Source organism: Sander lucioperca, chromosome 19 (genome assembly GCF_008315115.2).
Source record: "Sander lucioperca isolate FBNREF2018 chromosome 19, SLUC_FBN_1.2, whole genome shotgun sequence".
Classification (NCBI taxonomy): domain Eukaryota; kingdom Metazoa; phylum Chordata; class Actinopteri; order Perciformes; family Percidae; genus Sander; species Sander lucioperca.
The window spans coordinates 16,523,931-16,542,715 of record NC_050191.1 but is presented as its reverse complement, the minus strand read 5'-3'; the positions used below and the strand labels follow the sequence as shown (position 1 = coordinate 16,542,715).

General features: G+C 38.6%; 1 protein-coding gene across 2 annotated transcripts in view; it reads left to right on the top strand.

The window, feature by feature from the left end:
• Window positions 1–49: 49 nt before the first annotated feature.
• Window positions 50–18,785, top strand: part of fig4a (FIG4 phosphoinositide 5-phosphatase a) — a 54,489-nt gene continuing 35,753 nt past the window's right edge. Inside the window, exons 1-11 of one of the 2 annotated variants that reach the window (XM_031322043.2) lie at window positions 50–275; window positions 426–535; window positions 2,862–2,960; window positions 3,605–3,728; window positions 7,688–7,844; window positions 8,632–8,682; window positions 9,688–9,851; window positions 10,314–10,442; window positions 12,056–12,156; window positions 13,201–13,363; window positions 16,021–16,118. In XM_031322043.2, the coding sequence (XP_031177903.1) occupies window positions 473–535; window positions 2,862–2,960; window positions 3,605–3,728; window positions 7,688–7,844; window positions 8,632–8,682; window positions 9,688–9,851; window positions 10,314–10,442; window positions 12,056–12,156; window positions 13,201–13,363; window positions 16,021–16,118 (1,149 nt within the window). In that variant the 5' untranslated portion in view covers window positions 50–275; window positions 426–472. Of the gene's footprint in view, window positions 276–425; window positions 536–2,861; window positions 2,961–3,600; window positions 3,729–7,687; window positions 7,845–8,631; window positions 8,683–9,665; window positions 9,852–10,313; window positions 10,443–12,055; window positions 12,157–13,200; window positions 13,364–16,020; window positions 16,119–18,785 lie in introns of those variants that run through there. The other variant, XM_035995361.1, reaches the window with a different exon arrangement.

Sequence of the window (18,785 nt, the reverse complement as noted above, 5' to 3'; positions counted from 1 at the left end):
AACGTGCGTCTATTATTAATCGCATTTTCAGCCCTTCGAGATTTGGACTCTGTGAGCCACCGTATCAGTTGACATGAGATCTTTCATGACAGTCACCTGACTAAAACAAAGTCATGTTGCAATTAGTGTTAGCCGTAAATACTTGTGCAAGCTACATACACAATTAATGAATTAAAAACGTTCAAAGAACTTATTTAGACTACCAGAGGGGATGCCTTATTGCGTATTATTCTGTGTGGGGATGATTTGTGGCTAACCCAGCTAGCTAGCAAATGGTGAGTAACGCTACTTAGCTAACGTTAGGCGAAAATAAGATGCACACAGTAGCTAGCAGTATCAGATTTAACTTTTTTTATACCTTATCTCTTTTGTATTTTATGATGTGAAGTAATGGGTTTTCACAATGCGTTACGTTCGTTTTGCAGCTCTTCAGTTGTCTCTTCTGGATTGTTTGGAGAATACAGGGATAAAAATGCCTCAGTCAGCGGCTATCATCAGTGGGATCCAGAGGATGGTTTTGTATGAAACCAGAGCCGTAAGTCCGTCATGATCTTTATGTTGTTAGTATCACTGTTTATAGGTTCCACCTGCAAGTAGCCAACAACATCTTTTTAAATTACATCACATTTCTATCATGTTAAAGTTGCTTTTTGGTTCTCCTGATGCTTCCTGGGGAAATATTAGTACATGCAAAGAGTGGCTTTTAAAAACAGGATGAGAAAGAAGGTTATTTTAATGCTTTTATTAATCAAAGGACAGTTACCTGAGTAGGCCTCTTCTTTATCTGCAGCAACATGCTTTATATTCATACAGGTTCACACCTTTTTTCCTTGGAACTACCTAACCCCAGTTTGTTCCGCTAATGATAATACATGAGTGGCACAAACTGGGGCTAGGAACTACCCAGCACAACCACAGTCTTTCCCAGCTCTGATGGAGGTGCCTTGCTAACCACACTGTGGCACAATTATTTATTCAGGACAGGCAATATTCAGGACATTCAGGCTGTTCAACAAGCTGACATTCACAAGTCCATCTCTAACATCCCAAATCCATCACTTGTTATAAGGATTTATCGCTTCTGCTGAAATGTAGACTCTAGTGATGGATTTCCTAATCTCACTGATGTACAAAAGCCACGCTTAATCTATGATTTTTAATATTAAAAACTTCACAGACATAACATGAATGGGGAGAAGGATGTATAGCCTGTAGGATTGTGATTACCAGCCAGAAAACACTAGATGGCAGCAAAAGATTGTTTGTGATGATTTGCTGCTCGTATACCCCAGTTTACTTTGATATACCATGACCTCCATTGTGTCAATTATAGGGTCTAGAGTTCATGGGGGGAAAAACAAACTAATCATTCTGACTGTCAAGACTCTAGACAGTCGGAATGATTACATTTTGCCAGACAAAATGCTAATATTAGTTTAGTTTTGATTAGGTTTGTACATATTTGGTATAAATATGTGCTCTTTACAGACATGTTCTTGTGTATCCTTTTTTTCCTATTTTCCTAATTGTGTGTTGTTGTTTTTTACCAATCCAATTTTTTTTTCCCAACGACTTAAAATGACGTGTTAAAATAAAGGTGTTCTACAACAGTGATTGATGGCTGATCAATAGTCACACACATTTACACGGTAATGCAGGAAAAACATTTGTCACAGTTGAGCTATCATAATTTGTTATTGAACATCTGTCAGCCCATTGTACTGAACAGTGGATGAGTTGACCGTCTAACTGTTGTGGACAAAGAGGCCTCCATTGGACATTGTGGAACAGGACACAATGTCTCTAATGGTTGTGGACTGTCCTTGATACATGATGTTACAATCTAATGTTCTTTAGTAGACAGAAAATCTTAAGCCATCTTGCAACCCAGTGTGAGGAAAAATAATAACTTTGAAGAGAAAGTCATACAAGAAAGACGAATCTTAACAACGAAGATATTAGAAAATGTACTCTAGACCAGATGTTCAACAGGGGGTCTGGGACCCCTAGGGGGTCCTCAGAGTCAACGTAGGGGGGCCTCCAAATTATTGTTAATTTTTGAAAGTTTTTTTCAAAAATTAAATCCAGCATAGTATTAGCAAATATAAATCCCCACTGCTTACTGGCCTATAGGTAAGATAGTCACTAAGGCCATCCACAGATATAGGTAATCCTAAGGATTCACTGTGCCATATCTATGTTTAACATGAAAACATGATTTATAAAATCATGGCAAAATGATCAGGCTATTGGAATAGCTTAGTATTCTATGCAAAAAAGGTATGAAAGCTTTAGGCCGCCCTACAAGTTATTGTAGGCCCAGTTTATAATGCAACTTAATTTTATATAGTATATGTAGTAGGGGGTCCCTGCACTGTCTCTCTTTCAGTTAAGGGGTCCTTGGCTTAAAAAACGTTGAAGACCTCTGCTCTAGACTATAGCTACTCTAATTCCAATGTACAGTATATTCTCATATACAATTACATGATACATATCTGCATTGGATTCCTTTTGTGTATAATTTCACAGGCTTCTGATACATTCCTTTCTAATTAGGTGGCTTATTGAGGAGAGGAAATGTTGCACATTATTGGAAAAAACAGCCTGAAGATAGTGAGACTTTAACAGTGAGATTATACATTGGAAAGCTGGCTTGTAATAACATAGACTGTCTATTGAAATTTGAAAACATGTCTACTCTAAGACACATTATCCTACTGCATTCTTATGCAGTGACACAAGTAAAATGATTATTATTGTATGTGCACCTATTCACAGAAGCAGCTTTGTAGGCTACATGGCAAACACCAGCTCTGCAATAAGTTAACATAGCGTATTCATGCTTTTATGTGTCTTTCCAGAGGTATTTTTTGGTGGGGACCAATCAGTCAGAGACCAAACACAGAGTCTTGAAGATTGACCGCACCGAACCCAAGGACCTGGTCATAATTGACGATAAGGCAAGTGCTGAGTTTCCACAAGAGTTGGTACAGTGCAAATGTATATGCTTATGTAATACAGTACAGCATGCTTGAGCTAAAATTGTACTATCACTCAGCCTGTCCCAAGTATATTATGGATGACAGCTTAGCTGATGAGTGCTGCATGCACCTCCTATTATTCTCCACTACTCATTACAAGGATCTATGAGCCGAGATTTGTTTGTTTGTGTTGCGGGTGATTATGATTATGATGTGTTTGTTATAATGAAGCATCCATGACTAAATATACATCACTCCACACTCTCATTCCTGCTGCCGATATTATACTGACCTTGGGAAACTCTGTTTGTTTTTCGGAAAGACAAAAAAGTCCAGGGTGCTGTTTGTTTTTCATTTGATTGGCATAGTTGAGTGTTTTATAAACAGAGTGGATGCTTGAGAATGTGATGATGCAGTGGAGGTGAGCAGGTTTAAAGCTGGAAACACAGCCTCATCTTTCTCTCAGCTCATATGCAAGGAAAGCTGGCACACATAATGAAATAAAATGCTGCATAGAATCTCTTTATATTTCTGAGATGGATAAAGATTATACAGCGAACTAAAGAACACACACATACACACACACATACCTAATATATATATGTGTGTGTATTTGTCTGTAGCATGTGTACAGCCAGCAAGAGGTTCGGGAGTTGCTGGGCCGCCTGGACCTGGGCAACCGGACCAAGATTGGCCAAAAGGGTTCCTCGGGCCTGTCCAGGGCTGTCTCCGCCTTTGGCATTGTGGGTGAGTACAGTCCCTCCACTCTCTTCCTCACTGGCATAGCAACATCCTTTGCAAGAACACAATGATGGCAACATGTACTTTACCTCTAAAGCATTGCTTCTACAGCCGTGCGTTTTGACCTGGTTTTGCATATTACTGTAAGTGCTTGAAATGGAAAAACGGGATGAAAAAAAATAAAAGGAACACCTGGCAGGACATTGTTATTCACTACAATATAGCCCCGCTACCACTACTACTTAGTCAAGCTTAAAATGGCTAATTTTCAGGTTTCAAATAATGACCATCAGTGGTGTATTTAGAACTAACAAAACACTTCTTTTTTTTTTTTTTACTTTCCCTTTCCTTTTGTAGAAAATCAGGTAAAAAGAAGCCGTAACAAAATTGTTTAGGAGAGTTGTTTCTATGACTGTAATAGTGATATACAGTGCCTATTAAAGCTATTCAGTATTTAAATTGCAATTCATTTATATTATTTTGTAGAGATCTGTTTTCACTTGGGCATTAAAGGCTTTGTTGATCAGTGTCAAAAAAAGCCACATGAAATGGGGTGCTGAATACTTTTTATAGGCACTTTATTTTTTGATATAAATACTAGATTGTGTTACTTACTAATCTCAACACACAACACTTTTTCACCTCAACACTAGTTTCTGGGAAATGGCAAACCATTGAATTACAGTGTAACACATTGTTCTTGATTTTGGAAGTAAGAATTGCTCAACTCCTCTGTGCTTTGGACATTGCCTGACAGACCCAATTATACTTGGTACAATTGTAAGGTTTATGGACAGCATTTATTGTGTATCTTAATTGGCCTTTTGTCAACCCAAGACATGGAATTCAGGTCACTCTCATTTTTTCAGGTCAACTTGTTCTGTCTGTCTGCTCCATATATGAAATGAAAGGTGTGTTATTGTTATTAGAGAAGTTTGTGTAACTGATCACACTCTGTATATCCTCCACCTGTGTTTGCACCCCAGTGGCTGTGTGGAAAATAATTGGTGTGACTGAGCTGTGTGTTTCACATAGGAACTGTAAGACCAGTCCTCAAGTCTTGACCTACATTTTGTGTCACACACGTTATAACAGAAGAGTGTTTGAGTTTGTCCCGATAACCTGTCTTGGAGATTCACTCAGGACCCGTCATTATTGAGCCTTGATCATTTAACAGTATTGTCTGTTTCTGTGTACAGGTTATTGATCATAGATAATTTGTCTGTCACAGAAATGTACATTTGTACGAAAATTACTGCAGACACTTTGGAGTTTTCCTCATTTCTGCTACATGTAAACATGGTGAAATCAGAAGAATGTTTGAATCCGATTCAAATCCACTTTAATGAGCCTGAATCAAATGAAACTAAACATTGACTTCAACAAACCAAACATGTTATTGCCTAAGGCACGTTTTTCTTTCCAAAGATTACGCTGTTGATGAGCTTGTGCAAAGTGCCTCTATACTTTTACTCCTGTCTGTTGTGTTAGGGAGGACCAATCCACACCAAATAATCATAAAACCACAATGCTAACTTTAACATGCTAACACATTCACAATAACAAAGCTGACATGCTGATATTTAGCAGGTAATATGTTTGCCATGTTCACTAAGTCAAAACCCCAAATATCAAATATGATGGTGGCCTGGGGAAACGTCAGGGCCTCACTAAAGTCAGTGGGTTTCTTCCTCTGGAGAGCATGTGTGTCTTTTAAAAACATAATTGAAATTGTTTCCATCCACTAGTTGTTGAGATATTTCAGTCTGGACCAAAGTGGTGGTCGGACTGGACATGGCCATCCATTGAGCATCGCTGCTAGCGTAGCTAAAAATACAAATTGCAACAGTCTTACATTCTACTTTCCAGTTCTTCTGGTCTGTTTGTGTGTGGAGCTGTATGCATTTTATTTTTTAGCAAAGAGAGATGCTAGCAATTGTTAACTAGTATTGGCAAGGTCATAATAGCTAATTCATCATCATCTTTTAAGCACTCTGACACAGAGAGTTTCTGATTTTGACATCTGTGAATAAATTAGATGCTTTTTCCCCACTGTGCCCTTTTGCCATCTTTGTTTAAGCCGCTATTTACCAAAGTCACTGTATCATATATATATAGCATATAATGAGTATCATTATTGTAAGTATATTTTTACTCTTTTTCATGTGCCAGTTTTGTCAGTCTGACCCATCTCTGCCTGCAAGAGACACAATCAACTAACATAATAATTGTCATTCAGCAAAGCCACAAGCTCCTTCAAGGCTATAGCTCGCAAGCTTAGTTGATTGTCATTGCGCTGTGAAAATCACGTCTTACCTACACATTTGGATACACCAGCTCATACTTACTGTAAACCCTTCAGATGAATTCCCAATAGCCACTCTTTAGTCTAGTGGAGCCTGCAAAGGAGGAATCCTTTACACATCTGGGTAGAATAGGTCTGGAGTTATTTAGCAAAGGTGTCAATGAAGTCAAAAAAGCATATAATGAAATGCTAAAAAGCCACACTATTTGTTTTTCAGAAAAGTTACCATGCTTCTTTTCATTGTTCCCTATACAATTTGTGGACACTCGGTCTTTGGCAAATGGGAGTGCAATTGGTTCCTAACAGACACACAGACTGACCGATAGCTCAGATTGTTTTACAGTGATTTACCTAATGCGATCTCTACTATAAGAGTGGGAATTAGGATTAGAATGTCTTACAGGTGACTAACTATTATATTACAGTATTTCTGTATACAATATGTGCAATAAGTATGACCACATAAAATACCTTGTTGGCCTTGTAAGATGCTGATAAGTATTCAAATAGGAATGGAGAAATGATCAATCAATGTACACTTTAAAACAGTACTGAATGTAGAATTTAGACAGAAAAAATAAGTCAAAGTTAATGCAGCAGAGGCTGAGATATCCTGACTTTCAGTCCCTAGTATGGGTCATAGTCAAGCTCCAAAAACACTGGACACTACACTTCCTGTAATGCTTATCTTATATCCTACTTGGCTCGTAATGATACGTAAGAGCCTGAAAACCAATCAAGCATAGATGTCTCATGCAAGCCAAAGTCTATCATTCAACGTACTTAAACCCATATTTACTCATCACAGTATGTTTACAGGTTTTGGGGAGTAATACTGCATATGTGAAAAAAAGTGAGATCTGAGGAATTGCCTTAGATGACTTGATTTAGTGAATTAATGTCGAGCCATGTATTTTGAGCTCAATTTCGTTCATGTAATTGGTTGTTTGTGTATCCATAGATTTACATCATCCTGCAATTGTAGCATTCTCGTTGTATGTGGTGGAAACACAATATGAAGATCATTATAGCGCAAAAATACTGGGGCATCTGTGATTCTAAATAGTCCAAATGCAAGAGGACTTCTTATTCAGTTGCAAAATTGCATCTATGACACAATTCATTTGTAAACCGATTAGTCTTAGCAGTAATATAATGGTGTGTGTCTAGCATGCACACCTGATGAGGCAAATATTACTAATAATATTCCGACCATTAAAATAAACGCACACAGACATCATCCACAACTATTCATTATGTATTGAATGTCACTGATTAGTAAATAGCGCATCAAAAGCTGAAAGCAAATGATGACTATGCTGGATGATACTTTTTGGGTCAGATTTTAATTATGTAAGACGAAATGGATTGGAGCGTATAGGTAATATAGTGAAGTGTGACACGCAAACACTCATAATCCACCTCCACAAAGAGTGATGTTTACTTGTTTGTATTGTAAAAAAGCTGTAGCTGATTTGCAGGCAGCAGAAAGGCTGCCTGCAAATCAGGCTTTTTTCTAAACATCAGTGGCTTATATGAATAACTCAGGTTATGTCAGGGGTAAGGGCCCCCCCCTTCTTTCAAGGCGGGGGAGTTCCTTGAAAGAAACATTTGAGTTTATTCTAGAAGATTTTAAATTTGTACGTTTTTTTCTTCACAGGGTTTGTACGTTTCCTCGAGGGCTACTACATTGTGTTGATCACCAAGCGCAGAAAGATGGCTGACATCGGTGGCCACTCCATCTACAAAATTGAAGACACCAGCATGATCTACATCCCCAATGACTCGGTCAGGGTTACACACCCTGATGAAGCAAGGTTCTGTCTCTTTCTCTTCTTATATATTCATTTATACACCATCACTAGTAATTTATAAACACACTCACTGGACACACTATAGTCAAGAAATTGTAATGCATTTTTTTAATGAACATTGAAATAAAAAGATTATGACTTGAAATTCTACACAATGTCAGAACTTTTAGGAGTCAGTCTGAAACATGTTTTGAGGAACAATGCAGAGTTTCTATTTGCAACATACAATGAAGCTTTCATTTCATGTGTTTGCAACTGTGTGTTTGTGTGTGGCGTTTGTGCTTGCATTTGCTCTCAAACACATCCCATAATCTACAAGGAAATTGATATCAAACCTGTAGCCCCTTTTAGACATGCGCCCCTTTACATTAATCTGATGGATATTTAACATGTTGGTCTCATGTCTGCATAAGCACCACTTTTACATCAAATTCACAACGCAAATCGTACAATGTCGGACCCAGTAACATTTCCCTAACACTTTCACTTGCAATGGCAAAAAAAAAGAAGTCTGAATTGAATGCCGTCAGATTAACGTAAAGGCAGCAGCAAAAGGTAAAACATGCAGAGAGTGTTTACGTGTCTGTTTACGTTTCTGCCTTCTAAGATCTGTAATAAATCTATTATCTCAATCATCGCAAGTGTACCGAATCATGTTGCCACATAGACTAATATTATCAAAGTTTGATAACTTATTGTTAAATTCCCTATATATATATATATATATATGACTTTTATTTTATACTTATTTAAGATGTGTGTTTTACTGACTGAGTTTTTGCTCTCCTAGATATGTGCGGATCTTTCAGAACGTGGACCTATCCAGCAACTTCTACTTCAGGTACTGTAAGACAGATTATCTCACAAAAACAGAGCCATTTATCACTAAATCACTAATATGCAAATAATATATATTTATTAAGATGTAATGCCTGCCCTCCATGGGCCTTGCTCAAGGGCACATTGGTAGAGCCCAGGAGGTGAACTGGCACCTCTCAGCTACCAGTCCACAGTCCGTATGGGGACTTGAACCAGCGACCCTACATTTCCCAAGCCAAGTCCCTACGAACTGAGCTACTGCCACCCCCAAACCTAAATCACCTAAATTTGATGGAAAGTTAGCAAATGACTGTTCAGATTCAGGAGTTTGATGATGATGACTTTTAACACTGTGAAAATGAGATTTTTTTTTTCATTTTAACTACTTTATTGAATTGATTGAACAAAATCTGGCATATGCTCCTTTGTTTTTAGGCTCTTTGCCAGGTCCAGATAAAAAAGAAAGCACAATTTCTTTGTACTGTTAAACATTAGAATTGAGAAAGAATAAAGACAAAGCTTTAAATAGAACGTTTGATTTCTACAAGATCAACTCAACACAAGGCTGACCATGTGTGATGATGCCCAGAGCTCAGTACTAGTAACATCTATGAAAACAACTTTATTTGACCTTCGTTTTCCTTATACCTATCTTGATAAGTATGCCATTGGTTGTCACAAGGAGTCTCCACACAGCCTGAAGAATTTATTGAATGTTTTGAATATTTCAGTTCATGCAAAGGTTTTTATGTCAAATTTTTGAGGGTGTAAAATTTTGAAAAGGTGCAAACAACTAAGGAGAAATACCTTTTAGATTTCATTTAGCATGTGTCCTATTGTGCATGCTTATTTAGACTAACAAAAGCTAGTACTTTTGGGGCACAAATCACAGTCTTGTCTGACATGAAATGCACTTAATGTTTCCAATTGTACAACGTGTGACGGAATTGTTTATTATTTTATTATTAATAATGGAATGGTACAGGCTAAATTTGTTTCAAATAGATATTGCCGTTGTACCCTGCAGCTACAGCTATGACCTGAGCCATTCACTGCAGTACAACCTGACTTTGCTGCAGAGGCCTTATGAACTGTGGTCTTCACCAACTTCCCCTGCTGAGGAAGAGGTTAACAAACAGAGCAAGCAGGACAGCTTCGACATCTTTGAAGATGAGGGTCTGCCTACGCAAGGTGAGCAGAAGTAGCCATTATATTACCTTTGTTTGTTCTACTGGGTGGAGAAAACCTTGTAAGCCTCTTCACATAGTACATTAAAGTCAATTAAAGACACTTTGCTGTTGCCATGAATGCCCATAAAAGTAGAAAGTCACTGATATATCTGCCACAGAGGCGTTAATATCTGTTTTTGTCATTGAAGTCCATTGAAAATCTATTGAAAAACAATACTTGACTTGTCTTGGCTGATGTGTTCTGTCATATGTGACGTGTATTGTAATACATTAACATAAGCTAAGTCCCAGTTGCAGCAACTTAATACAAATTTTCTTAACAAGTTTCTAAATATGCTCGTGTTTCAAAGCCTGCGTCACCTCAGCTTTTTTCTATTTGTGGCATTCTAACTGATGATTTGGTCTTACCCCATTTCCGTAAAATGATCCTGAGGTTTTATGTGTTCCTACTCTTCTGCCACAGTGGTTTACGGCCTCCAGAGCGAGCCGTACTACAAGTACGTGTGGAACGGGAAGCTGCTGGAACGAGTCAAGGACATAGTGCATCATGACTGGCTCATGTATATAATCCATGGCTTTTGTGGCCAGTCCAGTATCCTTTGAGCATTGTCAAGTCAGTTTTGTTTGTGCATTGCAGAATTGTTTGGCTTTTGCTTTGATTTATGTGTTTGTGTTTTATGTTTTAAAATGTTGTTGTTGATGTTTAAAAAAAAAATGCCATACAAACTATATAGTACCTTCATGGGATTTTGTTGGGACATAACATCTGTCAGCATTGATTGATTTGATTAGTCACACACGAGTACAGCAGAAGACAACTTTATCTCTCGCAATGTTGTTCTTTGTTGGTACTCCCCCTCATCTCTCAGCCCCAGCATCACTTGTTGAACTGCGCTCGGCCTCCATCACAGCAGGTGGATTACACTATAAACGAGCGGGTGAGAGTGTGTGATTCACTACAAAACTGCAGAAGCAATTTGTATTTTTTCATAGGGCTTTATCAAAACAAGTATTATGGCAATTAAGCAATGGTTACATCATGTATGTAAACACCGGCACATGCATGATCGCTCCATCTGCTATCTGCAGGGAAAAGGCAGCAACATTGTGCATATTTAATCAGAGAGGCCACGTTTTTTTTCTTTTTGGATTGAAAATCCCGTGTTTTGCCTTTCATGTTAGTGCTACTGTAGCTTTTGCTTTGAGGTTTTGAGTAGAAACAAGCTGCATACCAGAGATTAGTATTAGGCTCCATATGAATAATTTCCTCTGGATTTTGTGAGAAGCTTTTGTAGCGTTGATGCATGGCTTACTGCTGCACAGGGGCTTTGTGCTTGACTAGAACTGAGTAAACAGTGTGATTTATTATGGTAAAAGTCTGCCTTAGGTCCAGATTTCAATCATTTACCATCAAGTCTCCTTTGCATTAATCATATTATGCAGTGTAAAATATGTTTTTTGCCTTTCAGTCAAAACAAGTTACTCTTTTTTATCAGTCTTTTTTTTTTTTAATAATTTATATTTTTATGCCAGTTTTTGTGTTGCAGTAAGCTACAGTAAGGTGCACTTTACAGTCAGTACTGCTATCACCACTTTTGCCACTCTTATCAAGCAGCATGCTGCCACAGTGACATTGTGTGGGTGCCTTGAGTTTAGACAATTCCTGGAAACAGTTTTGCCTTTATGGCTGTTTTTCTGAGAGGATGAAAGGACTGATAGGTGCAATAAGAGGAGACTCAGAGGATAGAGTAAATGCAGAAATGTGGAGAAGATGAGACACTGAAGCAGGCAGGAAAAAAAGGTGATAAGGGGGAAAGGAAGACATTGGGCCTCATTAAATATCCCTAAGCAATCGTGTAGAAACAGATTAATAACTTTTGTAGGATGCATTCATTAGATAAGAATAACATTTATATGTGACTTGGACTTGTTTTGAACTGATGCTGTTAAATTGATAGGTCATGACATAAAACACAACTGATGTTAGGCAAAATGCTAAATAAATGCTAAAGTACAGTGACTAGCTTTTTCTTAAGTTTTCAAAAGTGGTTAGTCTACCAAAATAGAAAATACTAATATTTAGTGTAATAATAGTGTGTGTTTTAAAACAGATGATTGTGTAATGTGGTCAGTGGTGCATTATTCTTTTTTATTATTATTATTCCTTTCCTTTCCTTTTATTCTTCCTTAACCCACCAACTACAGAGCTGCTGATCTACGGCCGACCGGTCCACATCACCCTTTTTGCCAGGCGCTCCAGCAAATTTGCCGGGACCCGCTTCCTCAAAAGAGGAGCCAACTGCGAGGTACAGTGGTTGCCGAGGCAACAGGGAAGAATAGATAGCAGAGGCAGGGCTGAGGGCCACCTGGATGATAGAGATGACTCAGGGTGATCACAGGGGGTTAATTTGGCCCGCTGCCTCTTCCTTGAGTATGCATGAGTTGTTTGCGTGGGTGGGTGGTGGAGGTGGGAGGAACTTTAGGAGCAAACATAGATATCTTGCCATCCTGAGATGAGCTTGGACACAATTTTCACAGTTTCCTGCTATTGTGGTCAATGCCAAGTAAAGTAGTTTTTATACAAAATTGCAACTATGTTTCATTATAGAATACTGTCTGATTGGCCTTTATCACAACAGACAATTTGACTTGTCATAGCAGGAAAGACAGGTGTAACTAATGTGAACGATGGCTCTGTTCCATGTGTAGGTGTATCAATAAGTCATGTCCGTGGGCCAGCATGCACCGTGGCATGGCCCTGAAACTAGTGAGTGCAGCCCTTATTCATATTATTAATTAACCTGTGGTTGTCCTGCTGTGTGATGGCAAAATGTCTGCCGTTAAAAAGGTCTGTGGGCTTAAAGTGTGGATTTAGTTGTTATTCTACTGTTTTGGAGCAGATGTAGTTTGCCTGGTTGTCATGGATTAGTAGATTTTAAGAAATTCTTGTCCGTGTTGACCTTGATCATGTCTGTTCACGTGAGATGATCAAAAGCTGCAGAACAGCTTCTTAACTGCTATTTCTATTTCCATTTTCTTCTGAGCACTTCATGGGCTTCTCTTCCATGTTTCCAAGTCAAAGTTCATTATTGTCGTTGAAAGCAGCAGTTTAGTAGCTGTTCTGAAGCTTTCAATCATATCACATGATCCTCATCCGCAGATGATCAAGATTCAGATTGCCAATTCAACATGAACGAGAATTTCCTTGAACTGACAATTCTGTGAACATTTGGAGAGCTCCACTTGCTGATGAAGATTATATAATATGATGAAACATTTCTGAACAGCTACTAAATGGACCTTTTGATGAGATTGTTTTCCCAACCTTTGTGTTTTTCTATTGTTTCCAGGGGGATGTGGCTAATGAGGTTGAGACAGAGCAGATCGTCCATGACGCCTCAGTTATGTCTTTCGCAGCAGGAAGTTACTCCTCATATGTCCAGGTGCGAGGTTCAGTCCCGCTCTACTGGTCCCAGGACATTTCCACTATGATGCCAAAACCCCCAATACGATGTAAGACTTCTGCTAAACACCAGATTTATTGCTTACTTTGTACATCAGCTTCTTTGTTTTTCCATTATCAGACTAGTGTGTTAGGGAAAATGGTATCATGGCTTGGATTATTGATGGGCTTTTTGCTGCTTAAAGGGATAGTTTCGATTTTTTGAAGTGGGGTTGTTTAAAGTACTTATCTGTAGTCCAGTAGATGGCGGTCAGCACGCCCCCAGTTTGTAGAAGCAAGTGGCTAAAATACATTTTCTTGCTGACCCCTGTCCACAGCAGTACATTGCTTAGCTTCCGTACTGGTACTCCTGCCTGCTTCTCCAAACTGGGGGCATGCCATCTACTTCAAAATATCTACACTATCCCGTTAAGGTGTCCAACATCTGCTTTTTAATGGAAAAGGTAGAGAGTTGTCAAAGCTGCCCAGGCTTTGATGGAAGATCTTTGTCATATCCACTTTATCCTGATACATAAAGACAGATAACAAATGAAAGATACAGGTATATCCTGTTTCAGGGGTCAGCCATACAGTAGCACAGTAGGTATTTAACTATTTATAATGCTCAATGTATTCAATCTAACGGCTGCCCAGGACCAGAAATAACCTTGTAGGGACAGAGGAAGAATGTTATTGGAAAAACTGCATTAAAAAAGGGAAGAGTGGCTTTATACCAGGGCAATTCTTCCCAACCACTGGGACAAAGATAAGAAAAAAAAAATGAGAACGAAACAGGTGACGGCAGGACCCCCCCCCACCTGGTTCTCATCTTTGTATCCATTCAGTTGTCTCATTATGAGCAGGATAAAAACACAAAACCAGGGCGAGAGGGTGGGTGTGTTGTGTGTGTTGTGTGTGTGTGTGTGTGTGTGTGTGTGTGTGTGTGTGTTTGAGTGCGTAGGAAGATATTGGTGCTTGCATGTGTACAATGCCTGTATTAAATCATAACCCCCCCCCCAGTTTGCCCTTTAATTCATCCTCAGATGGCATTTACTTGTGTGAGAAACACACTGAGCGTGTCCCTGAGATCCCTCTGTGTATAAACTCATCCTGCTCCTGCTTTGAACCTGAAAGACTTTATTTGACATTTCTCAAATGTTGCCCAATTCTTGCACTATCAGATTATATTTCACTGTGTATGTACATGTAGTTTGACACAGTTTGCCCTTGGTATACTTGGTTTACTTTCCTCTTTTAAATTATATTTTTGCATGAGAGTGGTATCGAACTTCTCATGTAATCCTCGGCAAAAAAAAGGAATAGGCGTATCTCCCAAAATTACCATTCATTCACTCATTCAACCTTAATTTATACTCGAGACATCATTGAGGGGACTCGATTACAAAGACAAAGAAAGGCAAAAACAAGAATAAGAAAATAAAAACAGAAAAAAAGCTACGCCATCATAAGAACAATAGAAAGCTACTAAAACTTTCTGAATTGGAAAAATAATTTGATAACGTATTTAGGATGATTTAAAAGAAAATACAATTATGTAAATCAATTACAAGTAGAAGTTTGGAGGTTGACAATCAGATTTCTAAAATCTCCAAAAGGTACAAGTGAGTTGATTTTAGGGAGGGGCTGTATTTTGTTCCAGAAGTCAGGTGCACTAAAATTAAAAGTTTTTCAAGTTCAGACCAAGCTTGTGGAACTTGAAGCAAAAGCCTGTGCTTTGTTAGTCTACCACCGCATTGAGTGTTGTGAAACTGATATCAAGTCTTAACAATTAAAAACCAGGTGCAGCCTGGTGATTGTGATGCTGGCAGCATAGACTGACACCTGTTAGACGAATCTAGGTCAGCAATGGGTCTGTCCATGCTGAGTCCTTATCACATCATGCATTGCCTATTCTCTCATCCCAGCCATAACTGTCAAGACTCATTGTTACGTAAGTATATATACATACTGTCTTTATGACTGCCCTGAAGTGGGCAAATGTCTTGGTTGTGAAGGATATGACCTTAATTGTGTTACTCTTCTTCACCATCATCGTCATTATCTACAATCCCTTCCCATGGTACAATAAGAATGTTATAGGGTGTACTGTATGGGGATGTAAACTCTCATCTACCCCTGAGGCCTGAGTCCAAGTGCAGTGCACAAAGTAATGAATTGTGGAGTGAACTTGAAAACTGTGTGCCTGAGCTCCTGTTTGTATTGTTTTAGATACCAGTGAGCACGATCTGACCTATTTCCTCTAATCTTTCTTCTGACTCCTTCACTGGTTCAATTTGACTGCTGGCTGCAGGTGTGGGGTTCTGCTGAGTGCCAAATGGAGGCATTAAACATGATTTTAAAATGAATAAAAGAATGAAAATTGAAGTGAGAGTGCTTGAGACTTTACAGCTCAGTATTATACTTTTATATGTGTATGTTTATTGGCTCAATGAAACAGACTGGCCCTATTAAAACAAGTTACCTCATCTACGTATTTTCTTGTCTTACTGAAGAAGCTTGAGTCTTAACAAACTGCCTTTCAGAATTCCAAATTTTGCTCTGTTTCTTAAATTAACATTTTAAAATGAAACACTTTGTGTCTACGCTTTCAGCAGAGACATCCAGATACGATACAGTAGCCTAAAACACTATTATTCTTAACCATCTGATAACGTGATAACCCTGAATGCCCTTAAATATTAAACACTCAGTTTGACTTCTCTTTCAGTGGACCAAGCTGACCCATACGCCCACGTAGCTGCCCTCCATTTTGACCAGATGCTGCAGCGGTTTGGCTCTCCTATCATCATCCTCAACCTGGTCAAGGTAACACACACACACACACACACACACACACACACGCATCATTAGATGATGACATAAAGCAGGTCAAGTGTCCTGGACACAGTCATTATTATTATTTTAGTATCCTGTTTAGTATTGGGTTTTTTTGTTTTTTTACTTTAAAATTCCAACAGCATTTTGACTGTGGAAAATGATGCAGTATGACTCTACTTATCCTGAACAGATGTAACAACAAAATGCAGTGATTCAGTATTATAAAGTAGAAACGGAATAACAGAAAAGAAATACACTGACATCCCACTAACAAAACAACTGACAGATGTAGTCTTATTAAGAGAAGATTTGCAGTGCATTAGGCACAGTCTTTTTGTTTTTTGAATTATTTGACTAGCTGTGAAACAATTGTAATGCTTTGAGCTTGTACATGTAACATTTTTACCCAGAGTGCAACACAATATTTCAGCAGAGGGTATGCAGTACACTACTAGTAAATAATACTCTCAGTACAATTTCTGCCATAAAAATTTGGAATTACATACACAGAGCTACACTGGTGCAGTCATGGATGCTGTCGCACTCAACAGGTCACTAATATCTGGTTTAGGATTATATGCTTGAAAAGCCCTTAAATTGGGTTAGGCTGATGTAAAATTATGTATTTCCTCACTCCTTGCCTAATTAAACCCCATCTATATTCTATTTAGTTTATTTTGTTTTGATAACAGATCACTAAAAGAAATGATGACAAGAAAATATTGGAAAGAAAGAATATTTTTATTGAGGAACTGTTTTCTGGGAAAATGTATGTTGTATTAAAGGAGAAATCAGTTTCTCAAAAAATTAACATTGTACTCACCATTGTATTTGGAGAGAAGGCAAGCTAAGTTATATTAGACTAAGATCCAGGTGGTAAAATACTGAATTTTCTTTAAGAAGACTGGCTAGTGTGAGGATTATATAAGATATCTTTGTGGTGTTTTTGGATGAAATATGCCCAGTCTGTGGAATCACTCCACAGGTTGTTCTCTATTGGGGGCTGTAAATGTAAAATTCGCCAAGCACTGGATGATATTGGGGGTTAGTTGTTGCTATGGAGATTTTCATTATCATGAGACATTTTCCTGTCAGTTGGTGATACTAGCAGTTGAAATGGTAACTTCTATCTATTGATCTAAATCTGCTCTGCAAACACACACAGCAATGATGAAAGGGAACACATTAACACACACACACACATCTGCAAAGACATGTTTCCTGCACCCTGTCCCTTCACATTATGTTGCTGTATAAGCGGCATTAATCATTTACTGCTCTTGAATTATGAAAAACTATTATGTTATGAAAAGTAATGAAACCCCAAGAAATGGTAATGATGAAGATTTTTCGTAACACTTTATTTAAAGGTGTGTGCATAAGACTGACATGACACCTATCATGAACATAAAGGAGTCATTTTGTAAATTATGTTATATTATTAAGTGAAGTGAAACAATTTGGACCTGTCATGAAGTTTGTTAGCTGTAACGTTACAGCGGTCCAATTAGCTAGCTAACGTTAGCGGACTCAGCCCTGGGCTGCAAAGAGCTAGCTAAACCCGGAAAGAAAACCATCTCAGTAACGTTAGTGCATTCCCTGTAGTAAACTGGCCTCCTCCGTAAGTCTCGGAGGCTGTTTTTAGTCCCGGTCTGGCGATATTGACTCAGCTAAAGCGCTAGCATGGCGGAATGAATTGAATACGATTGAATCGCTCGAAGCTGCCTGGTGAAACCCAGTTTAACGCACATTCAGTGCTATTGGCTACTGTAAATGCTAATCAATATCTGCGACGCGACAATTCCCTCCCTACTCGTTGCCTTTCGTTGGTTTGATTGGTTAGTTTTAGGCATTAGAAGTGAGATTGGTTAGAGTATGGATACCAGGGTTGGCCAATCAGAGGCAGAGTAGGGCGGGTCATGTCTTCACCACCAAAATTCGCTCATCTTCATATAGCACTAGCCGTTGGCGTTAACGGAGCTTTTGGTGTCTGTGAACTAGTGGTGTGCGATACTGCAATATTTGGTATCGATCCGATACCAAGTAAATACAGGGACAATATCGCTGATACCGATACGATACCGATACTTTTTAATATTTAAGGAGGATGAATTTTCATGACCTTTAGCCTAAGTGTTTTTGTGATTTTACATTTGGATTATAAGTTAAAACCAAGGACAGAATTTCCATATGCTTGTATAAATTTGTTGTGTTACCACTGTATCTTATAGCCTCTTTACAAATTATACAGCATGCCGTTGTTTCATTTTGCCGGGCCTGGCTGCTTGCTTGCTTGTTTGCCTGGCGCCGCTGAGTCACGTGACGATACAACATCAAATCACAAGAGGGGGGAAGACCAGCAAAGTGTGCCTGCTCCGCGCTGTGACAGGACTTGACCACTTTAAAGCAGCAGGTTCAAATTCTAGGACAATGCTAACTTTGCATTAAAAGTGTTTACCAAGGGACACTTAATGACAGCCATGAACACTCACAATGACTCTATCATGTTCATGATAGGTGTCATGTCATAATAATGACGGTGTCATGTCAGTCTTATGCACACTCCTTCAAATAAAGTGTTACCGCTTTGTTTTCTTTCATCTTCAACCCTGTGTGCAGTGCTCTAGAAGTAATTTTTGCATTGCCTTTTCCCAT